General features: G+C 33.4%; 1 protein-coding gene across 2 annotated transcripts in view; it reads right to left on the bottom strand.

Moving 5' to 3' along the window:
* Nucleotides 1–8903: 8903 nt before the first annotated feature.
* Nucleotides 8904–15693, bottom strand: part of LOC107469589 (BAG-associated GRAM protein 1) — a 7440-nt gene continuing 650 nt past the window's right edge. Inside the window, exons 2-18 of one of the 2 annotated variants that reach the window (XM_021132551.2) lie at nucleotides 15423–15470; nucleotides 15173–15270; nucleotides 14344–14419; nucleotides 13686–13814; nucleotides 13526–13572; nucleotides 13186–13306; nucleotides 12893–13009; nucleotides 12543–12572; nucleotides 12349–12448; nucleotides 11935–12039; nucleotides 11367–11512; nucleotides 11171–11275; nucleotides 10473–10619; nucleotides 10236–10289; nucleotides 9851–9914; nucleotides 9395–9456; nucleotides 8904–9282 (exon numbers count right to left, since the gene is read on the bottom strand). In XM_021132551.2, the coding sequence (XP_020988210.1) occupies nucleotides 9166–9282; nucleotides 9395–9456; nucleotides 9851–9914; nucleotides 10236–10289; nucleotides 10473–10619; nucleotides 11171–11275; nucleotides 11367–11512; nucleotides 11935–12039; nucleotides 12349–12448; nucleotides 12543–12572; nucleotides 12893–13009; nucleotides 13186–13306; nucleotides 13526–13572; nucleotides 13686–13814; nucleotides 14344–14419; nucleotides 15173–15270; nucleotides 15423–15470 (1566 nt within the window). In that variant the 3' untranslated portion in view covers nucleotides 8904–9165. Of the gene's footprint in view, nucleotides 9283–9394; nucleotides 9457–9850; nucleotides 9915–10235; nucleotides 10290–10472; nucleotides 10620–11170; nucleotides 11276–11366; nucleotides 11513–11934; nucleotides 12040–12348; nucleotides 12449–12542; nucleotides 12573–12892; nucleotides 13010–13185; nucleotides 13307–13525; nucleotides 13573–13685; nucleotides 13815–14343; nucleotides 14420–15172; nucleotides 15271–15422; nucleotides 15491–15693 lie in introns of both variants that reach the window. The other variant, XM_016088968.3, reaches the window with a different exon arrangement.

The following is a 15693-nucleotide window of genomic DNA, read 5'->3' as shown; positions in this document are numbered from 1 at the left end:
CATTTTTGCAAACTTTCTCTCCATTCTCTCAGCCATTTCCGCCCTATGAGGCCTGAAACACTTAACACACATATCACGGTATCGAATGGTATAAAGAAGAATAAAAAATATACAATTAAAAGATCTTTAGGAAGCAAGTTTTCAATCATAGAATAATTTGGGAAGGAATTGTAAATACATGCTAATCATGTGAATAAGTGGGTGAAAAGCTTGATAAAATCACTCAATCAAACACAATATAAACCATAAAATAATGGTTTATCAACCTCCCTACACTTAAACATTAGCATGTCCTCATGCTAAGCTCAAGGAGATAAAATAAATGAGTAGGAAAAAGCAAGACTCGTGCAATGCAACCTATGAATGTGAATGCAACTATATGCTAAAATGATTCTACCTACTTGGTTAAAAATAAATAAGTTCTCCAAGACAAACATAAACCAAATTCCACTAATTCAAATCATACTATAAAAAGCAAGTAAACTTGTAAGAAGATAGCTCATCAAAGCAGGAAACATAGAATCAAACACTGAACCCTCACTGGTAGTGTATATCACTCTAGTCTCTCTAGTGTATAGGATAATCACTCTATTCTTCTCTAATCATGCTTTCTAAATTTTGTTCTTCATCTAACCAATCAACAAATATTTAATGTATACATACAAACATTATGAGGTCTTTTCAAGGTTGTAATGGGGCTAAAGTAAGGGTAAGGGTATATATATATAAGGCTAAGTGAGCTAATAATTGAACTCTTGATTAGTCTAAGATGTCACCTAACATATACATACTCTATATAATCTAGAAATCTTGCCTAGCTGTCCAATTTTCCCACTTGTGTGTTACATACTCATGCACCAATTTTATTTTTTATTTTATCCCATGTGCATTGATTCTTTAATTTTTGCATTGGGGTAATTTTTTGTCCCTTTATTTAATTACTTAAAAAAATTTTCTTTTTTTCTTTTTTTTGTTTTTTTTTTTGAAATATAAGAATAATATATCAATGCCTATGTTGTTTTAATTATTTTGATTTCACATGAGCATGCTCCCAAATTTCAAATAATTTATTCACTTTAATACATTTTTCCTATCATCCCATGTTCTCATAAATTTCTCCACACTTAGTTGATACACAATTTCTATCTTAAACTAACCAAAGATTCAACTTGAAATTTTTATTTTATTTTTCTGCTTAAGGCTAGTAACGTGGTTATGAAATATAAAGGGATTAAAAGGCTCAAGGGGGCTAACAAGGGTGATGTAAAAGGTAGGCTTATTTGGGATAAGTGAGCAAAAACAAGTAATGGCCTCAATCATATGCAAGCATGTAAATATACTAAACAATGGACATATAGACTGGAACAAAATCTAGATTGCAGTTATAGAGAAGAAAACACAGAAGAATAAAATTTTATGGTTAAATAATGTAACCATATAATTAGGCTTAAAATCTTACGGGTTGTGTGTTTTTAGCTTTATAAACTATGTTCCAAATACAACTTCAAACAAATTTAATAAAAAAAATTTCAATTTAAATTAGTGAAATACTATAAAAATTTCTTGAAAAAGAAAATATTACTTTAACCAAGTAGTGACTAAATGCATAAAATCAAACAAACATGCAATGCAACATGCAAATGCAACAATGAACTAACAAAGAAAATGAAACAATGGTGTTTGAAAAGAAAAAAATAGCTAACCCATGGAGATCGATATCGACATCCCCACACTTAAAGATTGCACCGTCTTCGGTGCATGCTGAGATGTGCAGGTGGACGGGTGGCTCCAACTGATGCCTTTCTCTATAGATTGTGCAGATTGACTTGCCTGTCTCCCCATATAGAAGTTCTTCCTTTCTCTTCGTGGTGGCCATCCTGAAAGAAGAGAAAAAGGAAGGAAAGTAACCCCAAAATAAAGATAAGAACATAAATAAAATATGAGTGTTAATGCCAAATAATAAAGGTCTCAATTACATGGTAGCTACAATATGCAAGTGAGAAAATAGTGGAAGTAAATGGCATATCAATAGTGCAAAAGTTGCAACAAAGGGGAAGAGAGTGTGGGTAATGCAAGATAGTGTAAGTGCATATCAATGCAAAAGGAATATCAGTATTATAAAAATTAGCATTGACTTATGAATAATCATACCCAATCAGAATAAAATAAGTCATGAAGCACCAGAATAATTCAAGAAAAGATGTAATAGTTGAAAAAGAGAATTTTAACACCAATGGAAAAGAAAAAGAAAGTAAGAAAAGAGGAAGAAAGAAATAAGAAGGGAAAGAAGAATTATGATTTGGGGAAGAAAAGATAAGATATTTGGCTGATTTGGATAAGTTGTGCGGGCACAGGCGACGCGAGCGCGTGGGGCACGCGATCGCGTGGATAGCGCTTCGATGAAGTGACGCGAACACGTAGGTCATGCGTTCGCGTGAAGTGATAAACCACCCTATCTGGTCTCTCTTTCCCGCGATGCGCCTCTCCTCTATCTCCCTGTACTTGATCTGTTACAAAATAGGTAACATATAACATTTAATTTTTTTTCAGTTTTTAAAACTCGATGTAACATGTTTATGCTAATTTTAATTTTCAAAAAATATGGCATTGGTTGGTACCTAATTTTGAATTGATTTCTGAATTGTTTTGATATAGTAATTTAGGATTTACAATATGAATATTTATGTACAAAAATTTTGTTAATTGGTGAATTGACATATAAATTAATTTTCTGCTAATGATGAGTTTTGTTTATTGTTGATTGTTGATTGTTGATTGTTGATTGTTGATTGTTGTTGCTATGATGATATTGCTTTATTAGGACTCTGTTTCTCTTTTTTAATGTAGTGATGGGGGATTCGGATTTTATCATCATGGTGGCAAGTTTCAGGTATTTCTACTGAATTTGGGTTTCAAGAGCCTGCAGAATATGATATCTACAAGTGTGGTGGATGTGGCACAACTCTTAAAGGTGAAAACTCTAATAATTTTTATACCACTGTACTCTTTAAAGTTTTATTCTGTTTGGAAAACCTTGGATGGAGATGAGAACAAAGAGATGGGGACTACTACAAGATATAGTCATCAACATTGGATGAGAACAAAGAGAAATGAACTTCCATGAAGAATGACTTTCCATCGAAGCAGTTCCCAATCTCACTATGAAAGAAACATAATGTCAAATCAATTGCACGATGACCTCTATCGCAATTCCAGGTTTCTTTCGCCTGACTCGTATGAGGACACCAACCAGGAAAAGATGAAACTGTTAAGAATGATCCACAACTTACAGGATCATCTCAACAGAACTCACAGTATGAGTAGGGAAACAAAAAATGGAAGACTATCCATAGGAGTCTGTTATAAGAAAAAGCATATTCCTTCACATCATAACTATGACCTTCATGACAGACGATTTTCTCGTGTTGTGGATTATCTTAGATGCAACAAAAGATGTAATCATCAAGTTGGCTGTCACCAAAGGCATAAACTTTCTCAGATACCTTATTCAGATGAGGTAACAAGCAGTGTGCACCATATTTATCATTCATGTCCAAAATGCTATCCTACAAAGCGGCATTCCCAGAAAATTTGCCTCCGCGTGCTCTTTCATGAAGAGTTATTCAGGTATTATCCAGGCCTAGATAGCTACTCTCCTTGGCACTCTTATTCTTCCAGTCTGCAGTGGTCCACTACCTCTAGACTCCCAGTGTATGGAAGTGAAACAAAATCTGACACTCACAAGCATAGGACTGACAAGTTAAGGAGATATTTAAGGGAGAAAGAACACACGATCAAGTGAAAATATCGGCCGGTAGCTGGTGGAGCTCCTTTTGTTACTTGACGTAAATGCTTAAACCTGTAAGTATGGAGTCACTAAAAATGGCATCAATAGTTGAAATATTGGTGTGTCTAATGTGGTCTTTACTACTAAAAAATGGGCTCTGATGATTAAAGCTGGCTCATTGTGATTTCAGCATTTGATATTAAAGTTGGCTCATTGTGATTTCAGCATTTGGTCTAAAGTTTGGAGATTGATAAGTTTCAAAATATGAAAAAGGAATGGAACTAGAAATGTTAGTGATTTCCAGCTGTAGCTCCTCCGTTGTGATTTCGTCGATGAAGGACAAGTAACATTTATTGATTAAGACATTAATTTTTGCTGATTCTATGATTCATTGGGAAAACAACTTGAAGAGTACATGGGATTTGAGCTTTTTCACATACTGCAAGATTTGTTCTATTATGTTTTAATTGAGAGTGATATGTTGGTTGCAGGTGTTCTCTTTGCTAGAGACTTAGGAAGAGAATGTCCTTTTGGAACATAAGTATGGAATCTAAGTCGAGCTTCTATCTTTATGATGGCCTAAAAGTTTGATTAAGCTTTGTACAAAAGCATGCATGAAGCACCTTGCTATGGTGAAGAATCTTTAAGTCAATTTTCTAGTTGGAATGTTATACCAAACTTTACAAGTTGATATAGATACAATTGTTTGGTCTAAGTAGATATTGAATAGAATATATTTATGTTCATGAATTATTTTTACCATATTTTAGTCTAGATTGTGGATCATAAATTTAATGTATTTAGGAATTTTCAATATGTTAATTTCTATATTTCTATGTAGACATTGTAAATGTTGTGGTATTTATTTGAAAATTTAATCTTGCTCAATTCCTTTTATATTTTGTGGAAATATAATTATTTATGAAAATTTAGTTTTAATAGTGGTTAATCTGAAATTAGTAAAAATCTATAATTATAAAATTAGGAACAATGACCGAGTTAGTGACCGATTTAGATTTTTTTTAGTTCAAAAATTATCGGCTAAAGGGTTCAGCGACCGATTTTCAAGAGAAATCAATCACTAAATCGGTTGCTATTTCGGTAATTTCTTGTAGTGAATAGGGATTATATGAATATCTTTCATTGAATATTTATAGTTTTACTAAATTTTCAATTAGGTCCCTATACTTTTTTTCTTTTCAATTAGATCCCTAAGGGTATACAAGTAATTTCACAAGTCACTAACATTATTTTGACGTTTAATGTTAACAGGGACTAAATTGAAAAAAAATTAATGTATAGGGACCCAATTAAAAGGAAAAAAAAGTATAGGGACCTGATTGAAAATTTCGCGAAACTATAGGGACCAACATAGTAATTAAACCAAAAAAATTTATTAATTATAGTTTTATTTTAAATTATATAGTATTTTTTATTTTAACTTTTCAAAATTATATAATATTTTTTATTTTAACTCTTAAATAATTTTTCTTGTAATAGTTTTTAGTTAAAAAAATTTTTAATTCTATAAATATTATAATAATGAATTTTTTAATTGAGTGGGACTGTGGGAGGTAATCAATATTAGAAAATTGTAATTAGTAGTAAAGTAATTGTTTAAGAATATATAATTTAATTTTGATGCATTGATAATATAAATTTTTATACGTAGTCATTTAATTATATTCTTTTTTTTAAATATTCACGTAATGAATATAAAAAAATATTATTATTTTTTATGTGACAATACATAATTGACTAAATATATAAAAAACTTTAAGCGAATAATATACTAAAATTAAATTAAAAAATATTTAAGTTATTTTGAAAATAAAGAGAGAAAAATGATTATAAGTTAAGTTTTCTTTATTTTATATAAATATATTTTTCATATATAGGTTTAGTTTTTTTCTAGTATATTTGTCCCCAATATTAAAATCTTTTGGGTTCATGAATGAACCCACCAACATTAACAACAAAAAAACAATATAATAGAGCCAACAAGCTATTTACAAAAAAAAAAACATAATGAAGCTAGTTGCCCACCTTCCTAAACACTAAACGCTCTTTGGCTATTTGCAATGTAGCTAGCTCTCCAACTAGCTGCGACTTCATGCATCAGCCCATCCGACATGTTGCAGAAGAGCAGAAGTCTCTCCAAACCTGTCTCCCTGAGTGCAGCAGCATCCCCACTTGTCACAAAATGTTTGCATCTGTATGGTTCACATCTGTACGTTATAAAAATTTTTGTTTTTATTTTGAAACACCATAGATTTCTGGGCTTGATTTTGTTACATAATTATTGAAAATTCAATAGGTACTTTCAAACTTTCCTGCTACAAAAGAAGAAGGAAGCTTTTTCTATGGAAAAAGTATTTTCAAGATCTTCAAGGTCCAGGCAACTTTTGTTATTAAAAAATTTTAGGAGTTCCAACTTATTATTAAACCGGAGCTATTTAGGAATAATTAATCTGAAACGGATCCTTAAGTTAAGCGAGAAGGACAACAGTTTGCTCTAGTGGGAGGAGTGGTGTGGGTGGGCTCTCGAACTTGTGAGTGGTGGCAAAGAGTTTAATGGAAAGCTCCACAGTGTTGTTAGGTTTGATTTGAGTTATAGGAGAGTAATCGTGTATTGCTCTGGACTGCGAAAGAGCAGCTAACAACAAACGTGGAGGTGTTTTCGATGCAGGCGAGGGGTAACCCACCGAAGCAATTCCTCTAAACGTACTTAGTAACTATACCAGTACAACACACCTTTTTGTTAAATATTGTTCTCAAATTTTTCATTGGTAAAATTTTACCAACAATCACATTATCTAACAACTACAACTACAATATCAAAATTCAAGATACAACTGGAGAAAAATAGGTGATGGACTATGCCAGTATACCTCGGATTCAGGATCTTTGACTAAGTATAATAAACATTGGTGCTATTAATAAACATTGGTGCCACTCTTCATCTTTGCTTACGCAACTTTGCAAGTGTCTACGAATCTTTGTAAGAATTATACTTGTGCGTAACTATTCTGTTCCGTGCGCAAACATACTTGCAATCTCTTTCTTTTGTGCTTACACACACGGGTCGTGTGTACGCACCCAAGCTAATTTTTCCAATCCCTAATTTTGAAATTTATCGCATTTACTTTTGGGCATAGCGCTAGCGCTGCTGGCACTGAAGTGTGTTTGAAAATTTGGCCCTGGCACTGCTAGACATAACGCTGGCAATGCTGACGTTGAGGCATGTTGCAAATGAGGCCCTGCTGGACATAGCACTGGCGCTGCTAGCATTGAGGCATGTTGCAAATAGATTTAGTAGGTACATATTTTACTCAATATGCTAAGTAGTACATGGTTATTTAATTCTCCCCATCAAAATCTGTAAACTGCTAATGTGCTTTGATATAGGAGCCAAAAGCACTCCATTGCATTATGCCGCTTGTGGGGGAAATTTGAAATGCTATCAGGTAAGAATAGCTTCAACTTTGATTTGTAATATTCCATCTTCTCCTTTGAATCTAGCAAAAATGCTTTTATTCTTCCAGATCAGATCGTCCTTTCGGGATGTTTAATTCGGACAGCTTTGAATTGCAATGGGGGTAAGATATTCTAATTTGACTGTTTATTACTAAATTTTTGCTTATTCTACAATATATATGATACAAAGATGAAAGTTATTGTTTCTCACTATCATGTGGGTTACAATGAGTTCGAACTTATTTGAGAAAAAATGGAAGGAACCACTTCTAATTTTCTTACTGATCTTGCACTTCCAATAAAAAATGTTTTCTACTCAGTGGTGATGCCTATTCAATATTGGTTCGAATAACAGTGACCACAATTCAAGAACACATGTACTAGGTTGATTATTTGGTTAGCATCTCAGTAAACTATCTTCTTCTGTAGGTTTCTGTTCATACCCTGGGCCAAGCTACACTCACTTGGTTGGACGACGTCAAAGCGACCGACCTCTTGTATAGGTTGGCTCATTATCGACCTCTTCCTAAAAGAGCTTGGCCAAATCTCCATAAAGGCCCAAGCAGACCCAAAGCTGAGGATTACAGCCCCTCTAAAGGCGGCTAGCCAAAATGATAAGGTGACCTCACCCACCAAAGATAAGATAAGATAACAAACTTATCTCAAAGGAAGGTCATCAAACACTACTATAAATACACTGGAGCACCCAAGTATAACTCACACTCTAATTCTACAAAAAACCTGCCTAAAACACGTGCTAACTTAAGTATTGGAGTCTCTTGTGGGTACCACCACCCTCCGGTGACCCAGGATCAGCAGCACCACAAGATTCAGCAAGTCGGACACAACTGCTCTGACCTCATCAGAAGGTCTCATCCGAGATCGACCTTCAGTTTCAGGTAACCCACGAAACCGTTTCCTTACAAAAACAAGAATCATGGGCATAAACAATTGGTGGAAAGAGGAGGTTGAACGGTAAGATGGTGTAGAAATATATGACGTGTTGAAAGAGAGGAGTCAGAAAGTGAAGTGGATGATGATCCTGAAGCCTTCAAGTATTAACAAAATATCATAATTGTGCTATGATCTCTCATCAATTGGAAAGAAAATTTGGGTCATAAGGTAGAACTTACTGCTTATCAGCTAGTATTCTCAAACTACATTGCTTAGTGCTTACCAGCTAGTATTATTGATGCCGAAGCATCTTGTCAATTATTTTAGTAAACAGCTCTGGTATTATTAATTACTCCTAAACAGCTCTGGTTTAATAATAAGTTGTGATATAAAACATTGCAAAACTTAAAACCTAAAAATCAAACCAGACCTCCTACCTTTACATAGTTTGTTTGCTACCACATATATATATTTATGAACCGGGATTCCTAAAATTTTTTAATAACAAAAGTTGCCTAGACTTGAAGATCCTGAAAATACTTTCTCCACACAAAAAACTTCCTTCTTCAAACTTCTTCAAACTTGGATCAAACTTGGATCATATAGCTTGGGCGTTAGCTTGTTTCTAGATTTCACAAGGAAATCCAATGAGAGAATATTCGTTTTTTGATAAAAAGTTTTAGATAGTGGCTAGTAGTTGTATGTAATAAAGTAGTTGAATAAATACTGTTACAAATATTGGGCACAAAGACAACCCAAGTTTTGCAAGGGAAGTAACTTTTTTTCTATTCCAATAGTTCTTTTACAAAATGATTTTCATTTTCCGTGTGGGTGTTAAAGAACAAAGATTTAACACTAGAATCCCGGGTAAGAACAAGCTGAAAGTTACCAAGACGTTACCTCTACATATTATATTAGATCTGCGTATTAAAAGAATGACTAACAAAAAATCTTTACAATATTATTACACAAATAAATAAAATCCTAATCTGATGTCGCTGGAAATCTTAGTTTTCCAGTGCCACCGCAGGAGGCAAGGATGCCATATCAGTCTCATCATCAGTAGTATGCGGCTTTATGTACGAACGAGCAACCTCCAACATCACTTCAACTTCTTTCTTGTACTACATGGATGAACCACAATTTTATAGGTTAATTTAAAACAGTTACTACTTACTACCTAAGATTTGAAGGAACTATTGAATCAGATTGTTATCGATCAAAGAATCAACCAACCTCATTGACTGCCCCTGACTTTATTTTCGATTGCATCACACACCATTTCTTAAAATGTGCACCTGCAGAAAAAATTGCTTATAATTAGTCCTGAACCCCACAAAAAAATGCCAATGTCTTTCATTTTTGGTCCTGAACAACTAAAGTATCCAGAAATCTCTTCTGGATGCAGTTACATGTCTATCACTCAGGGAAGGCTCATTTCTCAATTCGTTTCATGTTCTGTGGGATTGAAATTTGAGTTTCTATACAACTGGGAACTGTCCGAGGATAAAAAATAACTTCACAGAATCTGTTTTGCGCATGAACCAATACCTATTGTCTAGTTAAAACAATATTTGATCCAGAAGCTGGTTATTTAGCTCCAGAATTATTCTGAGTATTATATTTATACAAGCCTAAAGGGGGAAGAAAAAATGAAGCAGGAAAATATCAGAAGTTTCAGTCCAAACTTACCCACTTTTATGTCCAAGGTACATGATCTTTCATTTGTTGTCTCGAGAAACCATTTACAGTGTACCTGTATGACCATGAATTTATGTCACTATTATCTCGAAAGGTATACATTAGATGGTGGAATTAGTATGTTTTTTTATTATTTCCCGTTTCTTTATGACTAACGTAATCAATCAACCCATTGTCAGATAAATAGTCATCTAGGATTTCTAGAATAGGTATTTAAGTAGAACTTGCTCTTCCTCACTTCTGAAGGGAAATAACAAAGACTATAAAATAAATCTACCCCTGATTTACACGTACACCTTAACAATTATATTTTAAAAGAGCAAAAAAGGTAGAGAAAACAGATAAGCATCAAAGTAAGATGTCCACAGTATTATACCTCAAAATACGACCCAAAAGGAACATCATGAGCCTGCTGTACAGTCTCAAACACCTTCAAGATATCACACAATCACAAAATCAAAGAAAATAAGACAAGAAAAGGGAAATAATAAAGAAGTGGAGAATGATAGTTGAATAGTGAAGTTAGCAAACTGAAGGCTGGCTACCAGCAGACTGATATCATCATTTTCTTAATGGATTTATCATCATAAGTAAATATATGCAACAGTCTTACCAGTTTTTTCTTGTCTGGTGATAAAACATGATGTTGCCATTCTGTCATTGCTGTATCTGGTGGGCACATAGGGCTGTTACAGAGGGATCTGAAGGTTATTTCTCGAACTTGACCATCATATTCTTCTGCTGTATGCCACTGTCCCATCTGGAAACAAAATAACCACAAAGAAAGCAACAACTTCAACCAGCATTCCATTCGGTTAAACTTTTATATATAAGAATTAATATGGCCACAATGCAATAATCGATGTCAAATTTCATAGTAAGTATATATTTAAATGTTATAACATATATATATATATAAGTCTTGTACAACTCTGAATATCTTTTATTTATTCATTTATTTTGCAATAAAAGAAAATACTTTCTTTCTTTCTTAGAAAAGAAAAATCACAGAAAAGCACAAACAAAAACACATCAACAAGAGAAATAAACCAAGTGCTGACGCCTAGAGGAAAGCCAGAGAGAAAAAATCTGATCCGCAAGAGATGAGTTGAGAGGGAAAGATTCTGTGGCAAACTGCTCAAAATAGTATGACTAGAAGCCACCAGCCAACTGAAATGCAAGCTCTAGCAGGTGGCAGAAAACTTTTATTATGAAAGATAATTGATGCATTTGATTTCCATTCTAAATACTGGACGAAATGACAATGTTTAAAAAGAAGAAGAATTACAACAGCAATTTAAGAAAACTTACCACGAGATTAGTATCCTTTCGTACTGCACGATACTTGCTAATAAATTGTGATCCATCATTTAATAGTAAGTTAAAAAACTGCTCAGCTGTGCAAGGAAAAACACCCTGGAGAAGAGGCACTAGTTACTATATATACTAGAAACTATAATGATAGTTAATTCATTTCATTAAGACAAAGGGAGAAAACGAAGCATACATTATATATACCAACTAAAGCCTCTTCTTTGGTAAAAGCTTGAAGTTTTCCAGTTTTCGGCATGCTTTCTTCAGGAACTTTATCAAGTATCTTATTTCCTCTGACAGAACTGCTATGTGCTCGCAGCTCAGACTCTGCATTTTCCTGTATCAAAGAAAGTTAAAAACAATGAACATAATCTGATAGATGATAATAAAAAACAAAATGGGGATTCATCCCAGTAAAATTTATCCTACACAACCTTCTTTTAGCATCTTATGTTTTCTTTATTTTTGCTTACTTTTTATCGATACATACTTACACAATGATAAAATGTAAAATAATAAAGAAAGGGAGAGAATATAGCTTTTTCACTTACGAATTTATCTTCCATATCAAAAGGACCAAATAAAAAAAAGTATGTTCGGGAAAGAATATAGTATTGACTATACTAAATAGTTCTCAAGTTTTTCACATGAATTCTAAACAAGTTGGTAATAAATATTGAGATCATGGGGGAACAACTGGAAATATTAGTGCACTGGAGCATGATCAATGAGTTCCTTTTCAGATTTTGGAACAAGAAGCTTCTTCTCAGCTTCCAACATTTCATGGAAATTATTTGCTGCACGTTGTAGATTTCTAAATGCATGATTTCTGTTCCAAAATGAGGCAAACTTATACCTGACTCTACCTGAAATGAAGAACATAACAAAGATCTAAGCAAAACATCTGATGAAGGCCAAATTTGCAGCAAAACATGATGATAATGTAAATTCAGCAATAATATAAAGATCAGTGGTATAATTTTCCACAATTTGATAAAACGACAGCCATCAATTAAGATGCCAGTCTAAATGAAGTCATCCAATAACATGTGACATGTAACACTCCTACCAAATGCCATTGTGATACGTACATAACAAGCATTGCAACCACAAAATATAATTGAAAGTATCCACGATACAGTTGATAATGAAATAGTTTAAAACAAATTACTAACCATCAGGACTTCCCAAAGGAGGAACACCATGTCCACCAGCACCCATGCGGAGAATAATTGTTATAGCAGGATTTATAAATGCATGTTGACTCCTTCGAATCTTCAGGAAAGAGAGAAATGACACCAGAAGTAAGTAATAGTGCAGCAGAAATATGGTTATTGTGCAGGGGGAGAAAAATGACAGAATATTGCACCTCATCTATGTCCTCAAATGGAATAACCACCTGTGGAAAGAAAAAGCCATTATAAATACCAGATGGACAGTGTTAATAAGTGAAGTGATTATTTATTCTGAAATCATATATGACACTTTTTCCAGAAAATTAACATGCAGGCAATGAGATAATAGAGCTGTTTCCCCTAGGCAGAAGGTTAAAATTAAAGAAAAATTACTCTAAGTCCAATTCTTCACAATTATTATTAATCTCACTTGAAAATACTATTAAGAAAATGTTAAAAGAAAGCAACTGACATATGAATGATGGAACAACCACCTGACACAGCGTGTTCACTCAAGACTGGGAAAATAGAACGATAACCTGACCTTTATTTGCTTCGAGAACACATTGGAATGGAAACAAATGTGCCATGCAGAAACATACATACGTCCATGATACAAGAATGACCTCTCAAGTGCACAAGAATAACTATGATCAAGAACCTGAAATGGATACTTGACTTGTTAGATCCTGAAACACATTACTGATTACACAATCACCGAAAAAGGACCAGTCAGATAAAAACATGCACATTTGTGTCCAATCTCATAAGATCTAAGAAACAACTTCTTACTAATAATCCTCAGTAACAAAAACAAATTTAGTTTCAGTTCATAACCTCATCTGGAAGAAGATCGAATATTGTTTGAAGAGGTCCTGGCTTTTGATGAACAACAGTAGGGCCCTCTTTTTCCACAGGCATCCTTCTTCGAGTGCTGGGTCCGCCAAAACCATTTATCCTATCAGTCAAGCACATCAATAAATAAGAAATTGGCCAAATAATAATAATAATAATAATAATAATAATAATAATAATAATAATAATAAAAAACAACAACAATAATAATAGTAATAACAATAATAATAACAGTAACAGAGTATCTTGAACAAAGATAATTTATTTGAAGGAAAAGTAAATTAATTTAAATTTAAAATCAAATATGAAACTAAAAACCCACCTAGTAGAGTTTGCAGATAGTTTTATTGTCTTTATATGAAGACAAACCTGAGTTCAACCAAAAGATCCATAATGGTATTTGTGAGGAATAAAAAGTTTCTAGCATGTCATAGCCAATGAAAACTATGAACTCAGAAAATCTCTTCAGAAGCAGGTATTACCTGCCCTGATGTGCTATCCAAAGAGTACCACACGGCACCAGTTTGACCTTCTCTTTCAACTGGAACAGTCACTGAACCAAGAACTGCACTTTTCCAAATTATATCCCAATCATATATTGTGACATTGATCTGCTACGTCAGCAGGGAAAGTAGTCAGTTTCACGAAAACCTACATAACAGATTTACTCTGTCAATTGAGAAGTATATCCTGACATTTTCCCCCTCCCAATCAGAGTGAATGCTCAGATATCCAAATATTATGTTGAACCATTATGATAGAAACTTAATATGCACTGATATTTTTATTCATAGCATTCTTCTCCACTTATTTCTTGGTTGTAATTTTCTTTGAAAAGTGTACACACACCAATGATTTATAAATGGAAACACAAAACTGCAGTCCAGACAGCATACAGTTGACACACTTAAAATAATTTCGAGTTAACAAAGTAAAAGGTTATCAATTATATAGAGTTCAAAACGACATGATCCTTACCTATCTCAACAGAAAAATAGAAGAAAATTAATTGTCAGTTGGATAAGAGTATAGATAAGAGGGACCTAAAGTTATTTAGCCTTGGAAAGAAAGTCGTTTAAAGAGGAGGAAAAATATTAACAATTTCTCAATACTGTTAAATGGTAAAAAGATAAAGCCTACCTGAACAGGAAGTTCATCAACAGAAAAATTGAACTCCTCGCCCCACATTGGATTTCTTGAACCAGGGACCATGGAACTGTATCAGCACAAAGATGATTAACTCAAAGGTCAAATAAAAATGTCCATTTTCCTATAAAAAAAAATTAGAAAGAACATTAATACTTCTAAGAAGAGATACTTGTGATGCAAAACATATGTTGTCAACATGACACAAATAAAACAAACTCAGATGTAACTCATTCTCGATCTTTGTGTCATTCTTGTGAAGGGGCCTTGCTGATCTTCTCTATGCCCTTCTAATTACTCTAGCAAGGACCAGAGAGAGTACGTTCTTCTTTACATTTTATCTTAAAAACAACCATTAAAGCACATGTATGTATTCGATTAAAGCATAACGGTTTTTTTTCATATATAAAATTTGAAGTATGACATCTTCCTGACATATTTGAGTGCAAAACTATCTTTAATCATATTGCACTCAGTTTAAAGCAATAAAAATATTTTTTCCCCTAAAGAGACAATCCTAAGCATAATTAAAAATTCTATCATAAGACAGGCTACTGGACAAATTTCTTATCAAAAGAGAAGTGAGAGAAGAAGGTCGTTTGCAGTAAAGAGCTCTAAATCTAGAAGATGAAATAGTCAAAAGTAAAATTGGAAGTCTGCCAACAACAATTCTCCATGTAAAGCAAATATCATAATATGGTCCAACTACACCTAGTATTCACCATATCTTTCTCCAAGCTCAAGCCAAAAACATCATAGTTAAGACCTGAATTGCTTTTAAAAGATACATTCAACTACAGAGGGAACTAAATTATCAATAGACCTGAATCGCTTTTCATTCCCGCACGTGATGATAACGTAAGGATCTGATGTTCCATTTAAGTTTGCTCCAATTAGATTCTTAGCAGCCAATAGTTCTAACTGAAAAGAGAATTAAATATAAATGGCAATAGTTCAACACGTACACAGACATAAACACACACACACACACATAAGCTTAAAATGCAATTCAACTTCTAAATTTAGAAAGGCAGAACAGAATAAAGCATAGCTAGATATGAAAATCAAAATACCTTGATCAGGTAGGCCGAACCACCTTGAGAATCTCCTTTCAATATGATCTACAAAAATAAGTGCAGAACTGCATGTCAACAAGTTAAAAATTACTCCACGAAGTAACTAACATGAAAACAAACACCTTCAACAGCACAACCGTGTTTTCGTTCCTAACAAGTAACAACCGCAATCTCGAACTATTAATCACAAATCACAGTCAGAGTAAACTAAATACAATACTACACTTAACTTAAATTCATTAATTCATGAAAATACTAGTTGCAAAAG

The sequence above is a fragment of the Arachis duranensis genome, chromosome 10 (genome assembly GCF_000817695.3).
Source record: "Arachis duranensis cultivar V14167 chromosome 10, aradu.V14167.gnm2.J7QH, whole genome shotgun sequence".
Taxonomy (NCBI): Eukaryota; Viridiplantae; Streptophyta; class Magnoliopsida; order Fabales; family Fabaceae; genus Arachis; species Arachis duranensis.
The sequence above is the reverse complement of the archived record's forward strand: the minus strand, read 5'-3'. Positions and strand labels throughout refer to the sequence as shown.